This window comes from Pseudorca crassidens, chromosome 8 (genome assembly GCF_039906515.1).
Source record: "Pseudorca crassidens isolate mPseCra1 chromosome 8, mPseCra1.hap1, whole genome shotgun sequence".
Lineage (NCBI taxonomy): Eukaryota > Metazoa > Chordata > Mammalia > Artiodactyla > Delphinidae > Pseudorca > Pseudorca crassidens.
The window spans coordinates 79,302,361-79,323,158 of record NC_090303.1 but is presented as its reverse complement, the minus strand read 5'-3'; the positions used below and the strand labels follow the sequence as shown (position 1 = coordinate 79,323,158).

General features: G+C 37.9%; 1 protein-coding gene across 23 annotated transcripts in view; it reads left to right on the top strand.

The window, feature by feature from the left end:
- Positions 1–20,798, top strand: part of CADPS2 (calcium dependent secretion activator 2) — a 483,200-nt gene that overhangs the window by 229,932 nt on the left and 232,470 nt on the right. For all 23 annotated transcript variants that reach the window (XM_067746860.1, XM_067746861.1, XM_067746863.1 and 20 more), the window contains exon 8: positions 16,844–16,983. In XM_067746860.1, coding sequence (XP_067602961.1) covers positions 16,844–16,983 — 140 coding nt within the window. The remainder of the gene's footprint in view (positions 1–16,843; positions 16,984–20,798) is intronic.

Genomic DNA, 20,798 nt, shown 5'->3' with positions numbered 1-20,798 from the left:
CATGGTATCATATGTTAATTATGGGGGAAACTCTGAGAGGTATACAGGAACTTTCAATAATATTTTTGCAACTTTTCTGTAAATTTTTGAAATTATTTCAGAATGTAAAGCTTAGTTTTAAAAAGATTTGTAATAAAAAAGGCTTTTCAGCATTTTTTTCCCAAAATGCTTCAGCTTATATTTTCTAAGAGACAAACATTTTCTTATATCAATTCCATTATTGCACCTAGGAAATTTAATATTGATGAATATTAGTATGTGATATATAGTCAACATTCAGAGTCCCATTATTATCCTAGCATGTCTGTAAAAGCTGGATTTCCCCGTCCCCCAATCCTGAATACAATTCAGGATCATATATTGGGTGGGCGGGGCGGGGGGTTGTCTATGATGATGTTTTTTTTGTTTTTTTTTGTGTGTGTTATGCGGGCCTCTCACTGCTGTGGCCTCTCCCATTGCGGAGCACAGGCTCCGGACGCGCAGGCCCAGCGGCCATGGCTCACGGGCCCAGCCGCTCCAGGGCATGTGGGATCCTCCTGGACTGGGGCACGAATCCGTGTCCCCTGCATCGGCAGGTGGACTCCCAACCACTGCGCCACCAGGGAAGCCCTGATGATGACATTTTTAACGAGTTTAATTTTGTAGAATGTTTTCCCTTCTGGATTTGTCTTACTGTTTTTTCATGATTGGATTCAGCTAAACATTTTTGGGAAGAACCCTACATAGGTGATGTTTTGTGATTCCCATAGCATCATATCGGGAGTCATATAGTAGTAGATTTTCCTGGTATTAGTGAAGTTAATTAAGCTTGATACCATCAGTCTTTGTTTTTTGGAGCTTGAGATGTTGATTGACTCAGCTTGTACTCTCCCTATCCCGGGGCTATAATCAGCACTGATTCTTTTTAGTGATAATGGAATTTAGAAATCAACATTCTGTGTATCATCACTTATGGTTAAGGAATATATACTTTTTAAAAATCATGAGTTTACAGGTTCCCTGCAGCATCAATATGTTTACTTATCTTCTGTCTTGTAATACATACAAAATTGTTCCAGAAATAATGTACCAGTACCATAACCAACAAAGAACTTACCAACTAATGGTCAGTATTTCTTTGTAGTTCTTTTTGTCCTTAGAACATATCTCAGTAAGGATGTATGTGTGATTACTTCATTAAAAGTAACCTAGTACAGGGCTTCCCTGGTGGCGCAGTGCTTGAGAGTCCGCCTGCCGATGCAGGGGACATGGGTTCGTGCCCCGGTCCAGGAGGATCCCATATGCCGCGGGGCGGCTGCCCCTGTGAGCCATGGCCGCTGAGCCTGTGCATCCGGAGCCTGTGCTCCGCAATGGGAGAGGCCATAACAGTGAGAGGCCCGCAATGGGAGAGGCCACAACAGTGAGAGGCCCGCGTACCAAAAGTAACCTAGTACAATAGAAGATAAAGCTTCTTATTTATATTCTAAATGGTAAAAATCACTGAAGATACTACAGGTTCAGTCATTATGGAGATTTCCTTCAACAGGTCTATCATAATAATTCTCATCCAAGCAGCTCACTGAAGGATTTATTAGATCAGTTTTGCCATACTGAGTAAGGTTAACTCCACTGACTTTTTATTAAGCGTTATCTGGAGTCATTTACTCTCTGGATCTGTGACCCCTTGTCTGAAATACACACTGTGTTGTCATTTCTTGTTCTCCTTTTCTATCATTATATTGATTTACTGGTTGCTATTACTGCTTAGTATTCACATATCCCATTTAATCCTCTTTGAAGATGCTAGCAGCAGTCCATATTTAGTTAAAGAGTGAGAATCAGAGGTTAAGACCACTCAGTTAGCAACTGCGAGAGTCCTGATCTGAACTCCAGTTTTCTGACCCCAAAGTCTATGCCCTAAAACAATCATTAAATGCTACGTTTCATAGATGAGGTAATGTGACCGTTTTACAAATCTTGGTGTTGGTGTGGACCAATTTAATTTCATGACTTAAAGCAGGAACTGAATATTATTTAAGCTAAAGCCAATTCATGCATAATCATTTTATACAGTGATTTGAGTCTTATTAGGGTACTGTCTGGCTGCTTTTATTACTGTCATTTGTGATGGTGCGTCTCAACTTGATGTTCACATAAGAACTGCTTCGGGGAGTGTTTGAAAAGACTCAAGGTCTGGGCTCACACTTTTAGTTGGTTTAGGGTGAGCCCAGGAAAGAGAATTCTAAGCACTTCTCAGGAGCTGATAATGTGCATATAGGGTCGAGAGGCACTGGCACAAACAGCATCGCCGTTACTAAGGTGCAGCCAGGGTTGAGAACTAGTAACACATAAAAAAAAAGATCTATTGTAGCACATAGTTCTGTGAAATGATAGCTCAAATTTAAATCGGCATTAGGCACTCAAAGGATATGTTCTTTGGCAAATGGTTGGCCTGCAGATTTTGTTTGTAGATGGCAAATGCAAATACCTATTTAGGGAAACGGGGGTGGCATATGGAGATTTTTCATCCAAGTTGGTGGCCAGCCCTCCACCGGGTGCTAAGGGAATACCTCGAGACAGAACAGGGAATTTTTCTTACTATGGGTATGTCCGAGCAGGTAAATAGTAGACCAGTTAAGCACCCAAACTTATACAGTTCATCATAATCAATTGTCCCCGCAAAAATTTAAAAGCGGGGCTTTTGTAACTTAGCCATATAAAAATCTAAATGATCCCACAAGGCATCTATTTGTGAGCAATGCAGTTTGCATTGAGTCTTTCAGAATGAATGAATGTACTCCTGGGTACTATTTAACCTGCCAAATGGTGTTCTTGAGTCCAAAATGGATTTTTTTTTTCTCTGCATTGGGTCTTCGTTGCTGCATGCAGGATTTCTCTAGTTGCGGCGAGTGGGGGCTACTCTTTGTTGCGGTGCGCCGGCTTCTCATTGCGGTGGCTTCTCTTGTTGCCGAGCACGGGCTCTAGGAGCGCAGGCTTCAGTAGTTGTGGCACACGGCCTCAGTAGTTGTGGCTTGCGGGTGCATGGGCTTAGTTGCTTTGCAGCCTGTGGGATCTTCCTGGACCAGGGCTCGAACCCGTGTCCCCTACATTGGCAGGCAGAGTCTTAACCACTGTGCCACCAGGGAAGTCCCCAAAATGGATTTTTGAAGTTTCTACCCAAATAACTTTTTAGTTTTAGAGTGTTGCTGTAAAGACATTCTTTCTGACAGTTGATAGAAAAAGAACCTATTGTCTATTCGTACACTCTTAAGTTTGTGGCCTTGGTATCACATCATCAATATACACAGGAAGGTGCTGGTTCTTCTGCCTCCCTGAAGTTGGAGAAGTGTATAAATCAGAATCTATTTTCCTTTATGGTGCAGTGGAGCTAGAACGTCATCTTTTTTTCTCATTTGATTAAATAATATTTCAACACCTGTACTTCTAGTAAACATTTCTTAATGTGGAGATGTTCATAGCTAATAATGCAGAGTGACAATCACTATGCATGTTTTACAAATTTAAATATTGATATTATATGGAAATTTCAGGTACATTTTAAATATTAAGATAAATTAGCCTCGCTCAATAGATTATTCCATTAAAATGTACTATTATCTTTCAAGCACCTTGGTTAGGACCTATAGAGTTTAAAACATGTCTCTAATTGCCTGGTTTATAGGGAGTCATCACAGAACTTATTTCAACATACAAAGTAATAGATCAGGAATAGACTACAGATGTTTTATTGACTAATTAACATTCTGATTTTTCACAAATAATTATAGAGTTAAATGCATAAAAATCACTTTAGGCCTTCCCTTCACTCAGACAAAATTTATATTTGAGGATTAAACTTTCCAGCATTATATAAATTTGATTCATCTATATATGTCAAAAAAGCGTTAAAGAAGCTGCTAGTGAAATCATAATCATAGGCATTTTACTTCAATTTGAAAGCAAAATTTAAGGTCCAATTTCATTGAAATAGCCGGTACTCAATGACTGCTGTTTTAGCCAGCAAGTTAATAATATCATTTGCTGCAAAATGGAATGGAAATTCATTTGCGTTTCATATATGTCTAATTCACCTCCTCAAACAGAGCAAACTTTTATTTTTGTAGTTCTAACAAGTGGTATTCCTTTTCTGAAACTAAAAATCACAGAAAAGCTCTCCTTCCTCCTTTAGTCCTTTCATGTAGCCATTTGTCACAAGCCTTTGTTGTCACATCTCAGAAGCCATTCCAGTGACAAGAAAGGGACCACAAACAGGTGAAGGGCCAGAGATCATTCATATATGATGCGAAGTCTTTCTAGATATATTTTCTAGCAGCAGTTGATTACATCTGTGTCATTAATTACGTACTGTGAAGTGTTAGAGGAGAGGACTTACTACCATCCTGAGTCTGACTTGGAAAGGAGCCTTTGATAATGTGCATCACTTGTTCCTCAGTGAGTCTCCCTCAGACCTTCTCTGAGGAGTTGGCTGGCATCCTCACTGTAGAGGTAGAGGAAAGCATTTCCTTACATTCTCACCACTAAAAGAGCAAGTTATAAATAGGCATCCTCCATGATGGGTCCATGTGGGTGATTATAGTAGCAGAAGTTGACATTTCAGTTTCCTCAGAAAAATAGAGGGCTGCCTCAGTCCCAGATAGAACAAGTATTCAACCTACACACTGTACCAATTCCTTATTTGTAATAGGCGTGTAGTGTTACTTCATTATGGTTTTAGTTTATACTTCAGTAACAGCTAGTACTAATCATGTTAACATCTTTTTGCATGCTTACTTTTCATTTGTACCTCTTCTTTGATGAAGAATCTGTTCAGACATTTTTCCAGTTTTTAATTGGGTTACTTGTTTTCTTATTAAGTTTGGAAAGACCATAATATATTGTTTACACATCTTTTATCAGGTTTATGATTTGTAAATATTTTTCTCCCAGAATTTGGCTTGTCTTTTCATTCTGTTAACAGTGTGTTTCAAAGAGCAGAAGTTTTTAATTTGGATGAAGTCCAATTTTTTTTCTGTTATGGCTTGTACTTTTGGTGCCATATGTAAGAAATCTGCATTGAATATGTAGATCAGTTTGGGAGTTGATCAACAGAGTTGAGTTTTCCGACCCATGAACACAGTATATCCCTCCATTTATTTAGGTCTTATTTCATTCCCCATAGTGATGTCTTAATAGTTTTCAATGATCAGGTCTTGCATTTCTTTTGCCAGATCTATCACTGAGTATTTCATATTTTTGTTATTTTAAATAGCATCATTTTGTTAGTTTTAATTTTCTTAATTTAGATATTGTTAGTATATTGAAATGTAGTTGACTTTTCTATACTGATCTTACATCCTGCAACCTTGATAAACTCACTTACTAGTTCTTCTGGTATCTCGGTAGATTGATTGTTTTTCCATAGACAATATTGTTGTCTACAAATAAAGACAATTTTACTTCTTCTTTCCAATCTAGATGGTTTTATTTATTTATTTTGGTTGTCTTATTGTACTTATTAGGATGTCCGATACAGTGTTGAATAGAAGTGGTGAAAGTGGACATCCTAGTCTTATTCTTGATCTTAAGGAAAAAACATTGTCTTTGAACATTAAGTATAACATTAGTTGTAGGTTTTTGGTAGACCCCCTTCATCAAGTTGATAAAGTTCCTTCTGCTAATTTTTATTTAATCTATTTTGGCTCTGATCTTTATTGTTTCTTCTATTTACTTTGAGTTTAATTCATGATACTTTTTCTATTAAAGCCGAAGCCAATGATTTGAGAAAAATCTGTTTTTTCTAATATAGACATTTAGTGCTCTAAGTGCCACCCTCCCTAAATATTGCCTTAGTGGCATCCCACAGGTTTTTTTCTCATTTTCATCCTGTTCAAAATACTCTCTAAGTTTTATTTTGATTTCTTTGACCCATGGGTTATTAAAACTGTGTTAGTTTCCACATATGTGAGAGCTTTTTTGGAGTTCTCTATGTTATGAATTTCTAATTGCAGTCTATTGGGCTTAGAGAATATACTTGATATGACTTGGATCCTTTATAAATTTATTGAGGCTTAGTTTATAGCCTATAATAGGGTCTATCCTGTGAATGTTCCACATTCACAGTTTAAAAGACTGCATATTCTTTCGTTCAGTAGAATTTTATACATGTCAGATAGTTCAAGTTACTGTTATTTCCATATCCTTACTGAATTTTTGTATCTACTTTCTAAAAAGCAATTTTTTTTTTTTTTGCGGTATGCGGGCCTCCCACTGCCGTGGCCTCCCCAGTTGCGGAGCACAGGCTCCGGACGCGCAGGCTCAGCGGCCATGGCTCACGGGCCCAGCCTCTCCGCGGCATGTGGGATCTTCCCGGACCGGGGCACGAACCCGTGTCCCCTGCATCGGCAGGTGGACTCTCAACCACTGCGCCAGCAGGGAAGCCCTAAAAAGCAATTTTTGAGAGACTGTTACTAACCTGAGTATAATTATGGATCTATTCTGTCATTTTTTGCTGCTTGTATTTTGAAGATATGTTATTAGGTGCACAAATATTTAGGATTCCTATTTCCTCTTCATTAATTGACCACTTTGTTACTATGAAATAACTTCCTTATCCCTGGTAATATACTTTGGTTTAAAATCTTCTTTTTCTTAGCTATCCCAGCTTTCTTTTAACTAGTGTTAGCTTATTATATCTTTTTACATCCTTTAATCTATTTGTTTCTTTACATTTAAAATATGTTGATTGAAGCAACATATGATTGGGTCTTTATTTTTTATTCAATCTGACAATCTCTGCCTTTCAATAAGTATTTAAACTGTATTTTAATATGATTACTGATGTGATTAAATCTGTCATTTAGCTGTTTTTTCTGTCTTATATGTTCTTTATTTCCTTTTTCCTCCTTTTTTTCCTCTTTTAGACTAATTGAATATTTTTTATGGTTCCATTTTTTCTTCTTTGCTTATTATTGGTAACTGTTATTTTAAGTGTTGCTTATGTTTAGTCTAACTTCAAATGATATTATAACACTTCATGTGTAGTTTATGAGCCTTACAATATTATATCTCCATTTCCCATTGAAGGTAAGACATAGAACATATTATTTCAGCAATAGCACCTGTCTAACAGTTTCTGATGTGTAATACGTGTCCAATTATTGTTGGAAGGATGAATGAACAAATGAACAATCTCCTGAAGTTTCAGTTTCATTTCTCCTTTGCAGAGTTATCGTAGACAGTTTTTGTTTGAACACCTGAGCTCCCTAACCAAGTGATAAGCTGAAACAGCAACTGTGGAATGATACATGGTTTGGATCCTATAGCAAGAGTGAGGTTCTAGGATGTTCAGCCCATCTCCTAGTTATAATATATAGAAGAAGCAGGTTGGAACATCCTGACATCCATTACTAACTTCTTCTTTTAGTTACTGCATGAAGAAGTCCCTGTGCATCTGGGAGCTATACAAAGCCTCTTAGGAATAGCCACCTTTATTGTCTCTAGCACTGATACTGAAAAGCTAAGTACCTTTATTCCCTGCTAGTTTTTATTATATGTATTGTATGAGTCAGAAATAAAGTCTTTAGGTCCAAGGTCCAACATTCAGATTAGTTGGTTGTTGAGCACCACAAACTGAAAGTTTGAAACCTGCTTCCGTAAGACGTTGATTCTGGTCTTGGCTCTGCCGTAATAGCCAAGAGGGCATGAACAGGTCTCTGAAGCTCTCTCCCTTGACCTTTATTCCCCACTACTTCCATCTTATCATATTTCTCTAAATTCATGCAGTTCTTTGGAGCATGTGAAAATGGAACACCGAGAATTCTTAACCTCCTACTCTCCTATCTTCCTTTTCTATTCTTTAAAGGATTTCTGACTAGTTTGTATACATATAGAATGACAAATTGGGAAGGTTTTCATGAATCTTATCATTTTGGCAAATTGTTAGCTTGTAATTATTAGACCTTGCTTTGATTCCTTATTCAAATGAAGAATAATAATTCACGTTCACTCTTCAGGGTGGCAGTTGGTTTTTAATAAAAATACCAACACTTATCTGTAAATTATTCAGTTCCCAAATACTTTGCTATAATTGTCTTCAGTTTAAGGACTGCAACTGAAGTAATCCAAGTTTAGGCATTAACATAACTTCCTCCTTTCCATCCTACCATCCTATGTATGGATTGACAGAAATAAAATTGATTTGGGCTCTAAGAGTTCTTACAGTTCTTAATAACCAAAGAATGAGAACAAAGCTAAATTAGTTATTATAATGTATGTGAAATTATGAAGGGAATGTGTTGGGGAGGGTATGTAAAATTGGAAGTGTCTGTTGTTATCTTGAAGTAATTTCCCTTAGGTATGCATTTAACTTCAGTGTCAAGTTATTTACACAACAAGAGCAATGCCTATCTATTAAGGGTGATGTGAGAATTAGTTTAAATTTCACAAAGCACTTTGAGGCACTGAGTTGAAAAGTTCTTTATAAATGCCAGGCATTATTATAACCAGACTAGTAAAAAGAAACATGATAAAGCTACTCATGCAGTGTCCTCTAATAGAAACTTTATTGGTAAGGAAATATAAAGGTTACTGCTATTCATAATTTATGGCTGAGGGGAATAGATCAAGAATAATAATGCTTTCCTGTCTACATAAGTCTTAAAGACACAGATGTAGCTGGGATGGAATATATTGCTCCACTCAAGGAGAAGTATGAAATTGAGAACTTACAGGCAATAAAAGTGATATATGAAGATTAGTAAAGGCCAGTATCTTTAATTGAGCCATGAAAAATATCTTGACAAATTTGACTATGTCTTTCAAAGTCTTTCTTGAAGACTGAAATAGAAGATGTAATCCTTGATCGTTTGGGTATATGGAACTTGAAATTTGTTAGAAATATATGCATGATGGTCTTCATTCTAGTAACCAAAATAAGCTGTCTCATTGTGAATCCTTTTCAATTTTTTCTTTTGTTTTATGTTGAGGAAAATGAAAACTTTAAGTTAAGTAACACTGAGTGAGTATTTTTCAAAAGATTTAATACAAGCAGAATACCTCAGGAAAGTGAGAGAAATAATCACACCCCAAAACATCTTAAAGTAATCAGAGATTATGATAGAAATCTGTCTGTAAAAATCTTTGAATCACACAGTTAGCAGAAGAAATTTTTTAAAAGGTAAATTTAGTGTTTTTGTAATCAAATCGCAGCTTTTATTGGCTGTGTATTGGTTTCCTATTGTAACTTTAACAAATTACTGAAAACTTAGTGGCTCAAGACAACACAAATTTATTATCTTACAGTTGTGCCGGTCAGAAGTCCACAGCGAATGTTGGTGGGCTCAAATTAAGGTGTTGGCAGGGTTGTGTTCCTTTCCAGAAGACCAAAAAGGGAGAATGCAGGTTTTTTTATCTTTTCCGGCCTCTGGAGGCTGCCTGTGTTTGGCTCGTGCATGGTCCTCTTCCATTTCCAAAGCCAGCAATGACTGGTCAAGTGTTTCTCACATCACTTTGCTTCGTCACTCCTCTGCCTTCCCCTTCCACCTCCCAGAACCCTTGTGATTGCACTGGGCCCACCTGGATAATCTCCCTTTCTTAAGGCCCACCAGTTAGTGACCTTAATTCCATCAGCTACCTCAATTCCCCTTTGCCAGGTAAGTAACATAGTCACAGGTTCTGGGGATTCGGAATAGGCATTTTGGGGGAGACTAATTATTCTACCCGTTACAGTCCAGAAATGGAAAGGTGAGAGTTTCAGAAGCTTTTAGAGACCGGCAGGTAAATGGCGTACGAATTCTGCCTTTGCTACTGTCATTTTCTGTTATCAAGTTTTGGCAGTACTTTAGTTGGCAAGCCTTTTTCTCTTTTCACCTCAATGAAGTTATCAATGTTTGGTTTGCATTTTTATTTCTAATTTCTCTAAGCATCCACCCATCTATGCAACAAACACTTGGTAAGTGTCTAGTTTAGGATGTGAAGCAACATGTATGGACCTAGACCATATTATCCTTAGTGAAATAAGTCAGAAAAAGACAAATACTATATGATATCACTTGTATGTGGAATCTAAAAGAATAATACAAATTAATGGATATGCAAAACAGAAACAGGTTTACAGATGTAGAAAACAAACCAGTGTTTGCCAAAGGGGAGAGGGGAGGAGGGAGAGACAAATTACGGGTATGGGATTAAGCTACAACTATTATATATAAAATAGATAAGCAACAAGGATATACTGTATAGCACAGGGAGTTATAGCCATTATCTTATAATAATCTATAATAGAATATAATCTGCAAAAATACTGAATCACTATGCTGTACCTCTGAACCTAACACAATATTGTAAATCAACTGTACTTCAATTTCAAAAACAAAAGAATGGCTTAATTAAAGATACTGGCTTAAATTACACTAGCAGCCACAGGTGAATTACTCTAGGTATCACTATGAGCCCTTGCCCTCAAGGAGCACATACTCTGCTAAATGCAGTCCATGAGCCCCTTCATACAGTGGTTCATTATTAAGTAGTGATGCCAGAAAAGATTTAGGAAGAATTTACACACCTTGATGTTTGTTTTTCATGCTCTCTCCAACCCCCATCATGCAAATAACAAAGCTTATAACCCCTATTTTTTAAACAAGCAAATGCCAAGAAAAAATATATAGTTCAGATAATACTTTCCTTTTTCTTCTTTTACTCATTTTTTTTAAAGGCTTTTCTTATTTAAAAAAAAAAAGAAAGTACCATATAGAAGGAAGGAAATGTGTAATTTCCTGTCGGGCCATCAGCACATTTTTAAGGGGTTGGGAGTTTGATCAGTTCTATATTGTAAATTCCAGGATTCTTTCCAGCTTTGAAAATAAAGGGAACTGGATTTAGCCTACAGACAATAAGGTTCACAGAAGACTTAATGCTAATTTTTCAGTATACAGAAGGACCTTGTGTTAGTGAAAGTGAGCAGGTGTTCTTTGTTTCAACCAAGTAGGACAGGAAGCAATGACATTAAAGGAGAAATTATTTAGACTAAAAAACCTCAGCTGTATTAAAACACTGGAAAATGTTACTAAGAAGGATGTATTGTAGATTTCTCTCAGAAGTCATCCAGTTCATCTTCTCCATACAGTGAAAATACAGGGCTCTGATATTGGAGAAAATACATGCTAGTTATTAACATGTGCTAAATAAAAATTTATTGAAATGAAGTAAATTCAGTTGGTCCTTTCACTGTACATACTTTCTCAAGGTTCTAAGCTCTCAAGAAGGTACTTAAAAGGTTCACAAGGCATAGTTGTCATGAATCTTTGCTAAACTGAAAAATTTGTCAGTTGAAAGAGAAAGTTAGAAAAATGTCAACTGAACCCCAAAAGTCAAGGTTTCTCATAGAGATAGCTCTACTTATCTGGAGTGATGATCCCTTGGACATTTCCTTAAAATACCCTATGCCTCAAGGACATCTGATTGTCAGCAAAAAAAAAAAATTTTTTTTAATCACAAACTGAAACATCCCAGCTAAAAGCATTTTCAGTCCCTTCTTACTCTGTTTTAAAGATGTATTTCTAAGGCCATTTCATTTCTTAATTGGATGTTAGACACTTGACTACACATGACTCCTCTCTAGAATGTATACAGCTGGATAGACAGGGATTATCCTTTACACAAGAGTATGACGTTTTGATCATGTCATTCTCTGGTTTAGAAGCATCTTTGGATTACACGTTATGGGATAACATACAAACTCCTTAGCAAAACCTATGCTTTTACAGTCTATCCCCATTCTTCCTTTCGGATCTCACCTATCAGCACAACCTTCCCATTTCCTTACCCTCTTCAGTCTACGTGGCCATATCCTCACCACCCACCCCGCCCCCGCCTTTGTACACAATCCCCCTTCCAGACAAAACGATCTTGCTTATCTCACCCCATCTTGTTCATTTAAGAATTAAGTGATGTCTTCCTCCATTCCTCTCATAGACTTTATCCCTCAAGCCATTATAGTCTGGCCTCACCTAAACTTTCTCTTGCTGAGATCTCTAGTGACCTCTCTGTTGTTAAACCAAGCAGTAGCCTTTCCTTCCTTGCGATGCTTGACCTCTTGAGTGTCATTTGGCACTGACGGCCACTTCCTGTTCCCCGAAACACTCTCTGCCTTGAATGTCGTGCGTCCCACCCTTCTGGTTTTTCTTCTGTCTCCTTGGCCTCTGGTCTTGATTATAGAGTTCTCTTCCTTTTCTTAACCCTTAAAAGTTACTGTTCCATGGGGCTCTCCCCTTACCTTTTGATAAGGTAGAGAATTGACATGGCAGAAAATGTCATGAACGTTTGTACTGGTTGAAGTTCCCTTGGTGGCAAGCAATGGAAACTGACTAAGGATAGGCCCCTGGGAACAAAGAGCTGACCAGTCACGCTTGGGGAAGGGCTTGAGAAGCAAAGGTAGTGGTAAGAATGTCAGCATCGGGATTGTGTGCCTACTTTCTAAGGGTGGGTCAGTTCCAATGGCCTCATGTCTTTATCAGTCCCTTCCCTGTGTCTTTTATTGTGTCTTGTATATTGTATCTTACAATATCTTAGAAATCTTATGTATTCTTTTAGACTCCGGAATGAAGCAGTGATTCCTCTGTGAAGTCTGTCCTGATTCCTTTAAGAATTGTGGATTGCACCTATCTCTGAGCTAGATTCATATCAAAAATGTAGCTGTATTATTTTACTCAAAGACCACAGTGCAATTGCTGCAGTCATGTGGTCTTTTTTCTCCTTCCTCTGGACTAAGATTTATGGGACAAGGCAGTGAATTCTTTACCTCACCCCAGAGCCTACCTAGCTCCCTCTCAGTTCTTCTAGATTGTTCCTCCCAGTTTTTAGGTTTTTAGTTTTGAAACAGTTTAGAAATTTAGAAAGTCGTGAGTTCATAGGCCACAAAGTTCAAATAATGTATATGTACAGATGCACATGGCTTGGCTTTAATTAATGTATCTTAATAGAAGAAAAATAATGTAGAGGTGTCAGTTTGTACAAGTATATTTTAAGAGAAAGATCCTTCTGTACCCCATATTACTCTAGATGTTATGTACATGTGTATTTTTACACTTCATTTTAAGTTTTGACTCTATTAAATTTGACAGAATTTTAAACAAAGCCTGAAAAAAACATTTTGTGTTTTCCATTACACTTTAGCAAAGATGGAAAGTAATGTTGACGTTTTATTATGAAGAAGATACATTGGCTTTATATTTAAGATAAATCATAAAATGTGTTGTGTTATGCTAAATGACAAGGCATTTAAAGTGTTGGTGACAAAAATAAACTAAAAGACTAGAAGAAGCAGAAATACGTGTAGAAAAGTTAAGAAATGAATAGCAAAGAATAAGCTACTTTGCTAAATTCTGTAAGAAGCTAACTATTTTGTACAGAGCTATGATTTAACTTTTGTGTGAACCTAAAATACAAGAAGAATCCTTAGTAAATTATGTCTCTTAAGTATTCTAATTATTGTACCATCAACATCAGATATCCCTCTCTGAACGTGAACTAAGTCGTGTTGAAGTAGAACTGTTTATCTGCTTATCGTGAAAGAAAATTCTTCAAGCACTTACTACCTGTGCAAGTCTTATGCAGCAAAACTCTGTGTTAATATACTAGTTGGTATACTAAATGCTGTAACAAATGACAACATTTCAGTAATTTAAAATGATAGTGCCTGTATAATAGTTTATCATGGGTGTTCCTGATGGATGGGTAGATTTCCTCCATGTGGTGATTCAGGGCCCTAGTTTCTTCCCTCTTAGGGCTCTCTTATTTGCTAGAGCATTGGAGTCCTCTGCATTTGGCTAGCAGATGAGTGAAGACGGCATACCTTCTTCGCTTCTATATCATAATCATCATTCCCCAAAACGATTTACCACTTTTCTTCATATTCCATTAGCTACAACTTTCATGTGCCCCTGCTTAGATGCCAGGGGAGCTAGAAAATATGGCTGGCTAGCTGCTTCTTGGCAACAGTTCTGTACTAGGGAAAGCATGAATCCTGGTGAACACGTTAGATCATCTGCCATAGCTCACCCCTATAGCCAAGGTAACAACAATTCTGTTACCCTTCCAACTACCCATAGAATGCATTTACTTCAAGGGAGACAACCCAAAGCTTCATCCTGTCCTTACTTCCAGTTCAAGGTCCAGCATCTCAATCAGGTCCAGCTGTGGCTCTTTGCAGCCTGGTGCCCAATGAGCTAGGGTTCGTGTTCACTGCCTGCTGTTCCGTCTCCCCTCCCCACCCTGCTCAAGCACAAATCCAATATATAGCAGTGGAGCAGGGGGCAGGAAAGCTACAATTAAGCTTCCCATTCTGAAAAAAGGTGAAGTGGGAAATACAGAGCAATACGTGTCCGGGGAGAGCAGTGCGATGCTGTCATGGCAGGCACTGTGAAGACACTCTGCCTGACAGTGTTCAGGATCTCTTGATTAGACCCTTGTTATGCATCTGAAAAGAGTTGTTTTGTCCTTTATTCTCCCTGGCCCTTTGGGCTCTACACATTTGGGTGCTTCTTCCTTGTCTGTTATCGTCCACGGCTGGATCATGGAAAGGAGTATGATCGCTTTCTGCTTGTACAACTTGGGAACCTGGTGACAATTTAACAGAGTTTGTTCACCAGTACCGTTTTTAGAAGTAATAGATTTCATATCTCTGGGCCTTCATTTGTTACATATGGCAGTGTTTACACCTTTATTAGAGTCTGTCCAGAAAGACAGAAAATTCCAGGCCATTCAAATGGTGGAAATTTAACACGGGGAGTTAGCTACATGTGTGATAGAACAGAGAAGCCAAACAAACGATGGTGAATAAACCCAGAGACTAACAATATCGGAAACTGCTGCACACCCTAGGGATAGAAGGGCAAGAGAAAGAAGTGACATTACCAGATATTATCTGAGTTTTTAGCTTTGATAAGAAGAAACCGTCAACTCCTTATGGAGTCTTCCATATTCTTTCACCTTTCTGTGTGCCCACAGAGTAAGCACTCAAATGTTTAATTGAACAGAGATACGCAGGAAATCCTTCCACCGACTTCAGTTAGAGGTACCCATCAGAAAATGAAAATGTGGCAGAAATGATGGTGTTCAGTACTGAGATGATCCTTAATTGGGGATAAACTGCAGTTATTTGGGGACCTTTTTTAGTAACCCATTATTGGCATTTAGAGAATGAGAAATTGTCGAAAGTTTTAATTTAAATATTCTCTTCCTGTATACGACATTTAGAGTTTGGAACAATACCAGTGTTCATATAAACATAGAAAGAAGAATTAAAAAGGAATAAAGTCTGTAGGTGGTTCGTGCCAAATTCTTTTTAAAAGGATGGGGTGCGGAGAAATAGAAAAAGCTTTTCAGACGTGCTGGGAAATAGCAGTAAAAGCTACAGAGGATGTATAGCTCTTTAGTCTTTGACTCTTCTTGTGGAATCACCTTCTGAGTTGAAAATGATATACCTTTGTCTGCTGGTTTGAGCCAGAAATTACTAATCTATTTTCCTTTACTGTTGTTTAAGAAAGAATCTGTAAAATATTCCATTGGCTATTTCAGCAATCAAAAAGAACTCTTTCTAGAATCTGATCATAATTTTTGAAAACGTCACAAATGCCGTTTAATCTGCTTTGGGCTGAGCCTTTATATGCTGACGTGTGTAGATACGCTGGACTGAACCTGGCTATGGATGGGTTTGAGAAAAGTCTCAAAATAGTAGATATATTTAACAACTTGGAGGTTGGAGACTGTGACTATGTTGTTTTTCCTAGAGAGAGAAAGAGCCTTGCCTGAAGATTTCTCCATGCATATTTTCACTCATACGTGGAAATGAAGGTTTTTTTTTTGACAGAGCATGTCAAATTCAGTTGCCATGATGTGCTCTGAAAACATTTTATCATACCTGAGCATGTTTATAGTTCTTTCATTTTCTTAGAAACTTCAAAGTTTTTTACTTTTCACGTTGCTTTAAAATAAGAAATGGCTTAAAATATGATGTACTGCATTTCATATCTTCATTTTATCCTTCAGAATATAGTGCTCCCATTTAAAAATATTCATTAAGGCTTGAATATAGGCTGTGTCTAAGTAGTGTCATGACTGACTAAAAGGGGAAAATATTTTTTTTTTTCTTTTATCTACATGGTACGTAACATCTGAAGAGTAAGCTTTTCTTTCCTGTGTTGGCTCTGTGGAATGTGGGATTGTGAAATAACGACTTGATAATTTGGCAGTTTTATTAAAAATAATTACTTTGTTTCAGTCATCATAATATCATCTTTATAGTTTTGAGAACATGTAATCAGGAAAAAAATCCTTCTCTGATATTGATCTAGAGCAGAAAATGCGACGATCCGTCTTTTCCATCTCTTATTGGGTTGATTTCCTTTAACACTACTTTGCAATGAAAATATTAAAACATGAGGTATATTTTTGCTGCTTCAAATAATTGGTTTTGCTTTTTGAGCATGCTATTTGTAATTTCAAAGAATATTTCTTTCTGAGCTTCTTTGCTCTGAGGAGTTTAGAGTGGTCTTGAAATTATAGGTGTCTATTAAGTATTTTTCAACTGTCAATTCAACCGTAGCCGCCGTGCTATTAATTCATTATGAAGTGACACAGGAAGAAAACTCGTTATGTGATAATGTGAAAACACATTATTTGTCAAAAAAATAAATAAATAAACCAGTCTGTATTGAAAACCCATCTGCTGTGGTGGGAGTGAAATGGTTTTATTAGACACATTTGGGCATGACACCACCTTTTCAAACAGGAAAATGTATAGAAAAGATTTCAGTTCTACTCCTTAGACGTTCTGTATTCACCTAAATGTTATTTTTGTCCCTTACAGGTGATATTATACCCAACTTCTAATAGCTCCAAGTCAGCTGAGTTGCACCGAATGATCGTTCCAAAAAATAGCCAGGACTCTGACTTAAAGATCAAATTGGCAGTGCGAATGGATAAACCACCACACATGAAACATAGTGGGTGAGTGTACTTGAAGGTGGTTTTCTCCTGAATTATCGGATTTCATTGTATCGCTTTTGTCATTTTACTGAGAGCCAATATATCAGACATTCCCATGGAGTTTCCCCCCCCAAGTTACATTAATAGGTTAACTTAATTTTTTAAATCTGTAGACATCTTTATAGCTGAATACATGGGTACTTAGTTCATATAACTGATTGCATGCTAACACACTATTGGTACTTGATTGTGTTGGTATTGCACATCACTTATATTGATAAAGAACAGTGATGTATGGAGATAACGTGTAAGATATATTTCAAAATACAGTAGTAGTTGAAACAAGCCTAGAATTCAGATCCCCAGAAATAGTTAAACCTACATAGACTACATTAGAGTTTAATGGTGGTTCAGATATAACCCAGGAGGCTGTACAAGTTTTGACGGGAGGGGCGTGAGTGTTCATTGCAATATGTGAGTGAGAAACTAGATCAATACCGGAGGAAACTGATGTTGGTGGATAACCAGAAGTGCAGGGGCTGGCCCCTGGGGATTGCTGTGGGTCAGAGTCAACTTCGATCTCTGAGATTCTTTTTCCCTTGTAGCTGATGAGGAAACAGGTCTGAACTCTTCAGTACAATTCAATGAGTTTTTTAAAACCCAGGTCTTTCTCAGATTAATACTTTAGGACTTGCTACAGCCAAATTCTAGCGTAGGGGTGTTAGCCGCTAGGAAAGAATGTGAAGACTTTTCTTATTAAGGAGAGAAGCAGTTGCTAAAGTGTCTCCTCCCAAGTTTAGCAGCAAATCTAACAGTCTGTGCGCATGCCTGTACAGAGGGGCATCTCTGCTGGCTTTGGAGCCAAGTCACTAGCACTGTGGCAGAGTTAACTGGTAAGTCCACAAGATAAGGATTCTTTAGATGACTGTTAGGGAAAACCAGGTTAGGCTCTGAGCAGGAGGCAGCCCAGATGTATCTACTAGAGCCGGGATGAGACTCTAAGGACCATATTGCTTCCTTGGTTTGGGTGGGCAGTAGTGTATGCAGTGTCAGAACTAGTCTCACTTGGGGGAAGAAGACCTCAGCGGGTGGGCTCTTAGAAAGGGAACAATAATTTAGGTATCCCACAGTATGGCGTCTTTAATGTAGTAATGCAGAGTCTAACTATGACTCATGATGCAGATGGAGTTCCTGGGATTTAATACTGAGAGTTCTTTCTTCCCACTTCCATCTACCTGCTCACTGTTGATTTATGCAGCAGACATGGATTGAGCACTTCCTCTGTGCCAACCAGAGCAAGCCTCAATGAGATACCATCCCAGGCCTGAAGGAACTGGCTAGCCAGGGATTCAGGCTTGTGTACGAATAATGATAATAGTGATAAGCGCTACAAGAGAGGAATGGGAACGGGTGGAAATAACACCTGATTCTAGCTGGAGTCAAAGAAAGTCTCACAAGACAACTGACTTTTGAGATGAAGCTTGAGGGATGAATTCAGCAGGTGGGCAGTGGGGAGGAAGGGCAGTCCAGACACCAGCCACATGGCATAGCCTGTACATAGGCAGGAGATCTGGAAGGGCTGTTAGCCAACCATGACAATTTTGGTATGGCTGGAGAGTACTTTAAGACTAGAGAGAACACTACTGCTCTAAAGTGCTTAGAGACTAGTAGAAACTAGAGGGAGATAAAAAAAAAGAACACATTATGTTCCAAACATTGTAGTTATTTCCCTACTCTTTTGAACTCAGTCTCTTGATGAATAGTACAGCAAGAAATGGGAACCTATGCACTGTAACGCCAAGATGGCCCCTGATTTACACATGGGCAGCACTGTGATGAATACCCTTTGAGCCTTCAGATTGACCCAAGAACCAGGATTGAATATGAAGTTGGGCACGTAGCAAGTTCTGAAGCCTTCAGCTCCCGTGGAAAGAAAGCTCTGCTCTAATCCTTGGCATCTTCTTGCTCTAAAATGCTTCAGGGCAAGTGGTACAATCTAGCTGCTTTCTAAGACTTGATTTTTTTTTTTTTTTTTTTTGCTTTTTTTAATCACTCCTTTGCAACGAAGGAGAATTGGTTTGTATCACGTCTCAGCGACCTTTGACTAAATTAGGACCCCCAGAATGGTTCTGGTGTTGACTTCTGCCCAAGACTATGGGTGAAAGAGCTGACTAAAGAGAATGTCTCATAGTCTCTGAATTTAATCTGTAAAGCTCGAGAGCTATTGTGACCTGCCTTTACGCAGATACGAGCAGGCATTGCCAGACGCTTGGGTAACTGCAGTTTGTGGTATGTAAAAGGAAGAAATTCTAGAATTGAAAATATCTGTGACGTTGTTCTGCTAGTTGGTGTGTTATGGAGCATAATTCAGAATATCATATTTCCTAATAGTTATTCAAAAAAGCTATGTAAGACCGTTATTGAATGTAATAATAACGATCAACCAGAATTTCAACATTGCTATGATAGCAATTTATCACTATGGGCAGGGACCACAAGCACCTGTCTAGGTTTCTCAGTGCCTGTGTGGTAACAGTTTTAAATATTTTGAATATCACCCCTGTGTTTAGATGTATATGGGAAAACATGACTTGACACACACATGACAATCCTAACCTTATACATCTTTTTCTGTGGTGCTTCACAGATGGATTTTACTGAAGCCGAATTGTTGCATTTTAAAATGACCTTTTTTTGAACCAGAAGGAAAAGTATAACCAATCTAAAGCTCATGCTTCTGGTAATTAATCAGTCCATGACTATACATTATAAATTTTTAATAGGACTGACTACATGCAAATGAAAATAGATATTTAATTTGGATAACATAAGCATAATGACGACTCATTCATTCAAAGCCAAACTAAACATTACTATGTGACATCTAGCTAGTAAAAATTTGGGTTCATAGGCTTCCTTGGTGGTGCAGTGGTTGAGAGTCCGCCTGCTGATGCAGGGGACATGGGTTCATGCCCCGGTCCAGGAAGATCCTACATGCCGTGGAGCGGCTGGGCCCGTGACCCGTGGCCGCTGAGCCTGCACGTCCGGAGCCTGTGCTCCGCAACGGGAGAGGCCACAACAGTGAGAGGCCCGCGTACCGCAAAAAAAAAAATAAAAAATTTGGGTTCATTTGTTCTTTGGGGGTATGTCATATAAACTAATTACATAAACTCTTATATAAATCTGTTAAATGAATTTCCAGCTAGGTTTTAAGTGGTTAAATAATTCACATTCAGCTTTAGAATTTATCTTCCTTCCTTTTTTGGGTGGCTGGAAGACAGAAGTGTTCGTGAACAAATGGACTGTCCTTTAGCATAGCCTAGTGGCTGAGAGGCAGTATTAACTTAAATCTCAGAACTACCGTCGTCGTTTTTATTAAATCATGTTTTCCTAATTCAAATGTTATTTTCTCAGCCCAAAGAAAGGCAAAATAAAATGGGGCTAATAAAGCAAATGACTATTATGACAAATCTACAACTGAAAAGGAGAAAGATGAAAATTCAATTGCCACAAATATGTAGAAGCATTATGACCGGGATCTACGTAGTCTGCATGAAGCTGATTACTTTTACAGTTAAAAGAAAGAAAGAAAAAGAAAACTTCATGAGTATGTAACTATAGAAGGATTATTTCACAGTTAAAATCAGTAAGATAAAATTTTAGCCAAATCACTACCATATAAATCTCATAATTCTCTGTGTGTAAAGTCATGCTTGGCAGTTTGAACATTTATTGAATGAATAGATGTTTTGAAATACTTTGAGAGTATCGTATATAAAACTCCCTAACTTACATCATAAAGGTAGAAAAGGCCCTGGGCCCATTGCTTGCTGCAG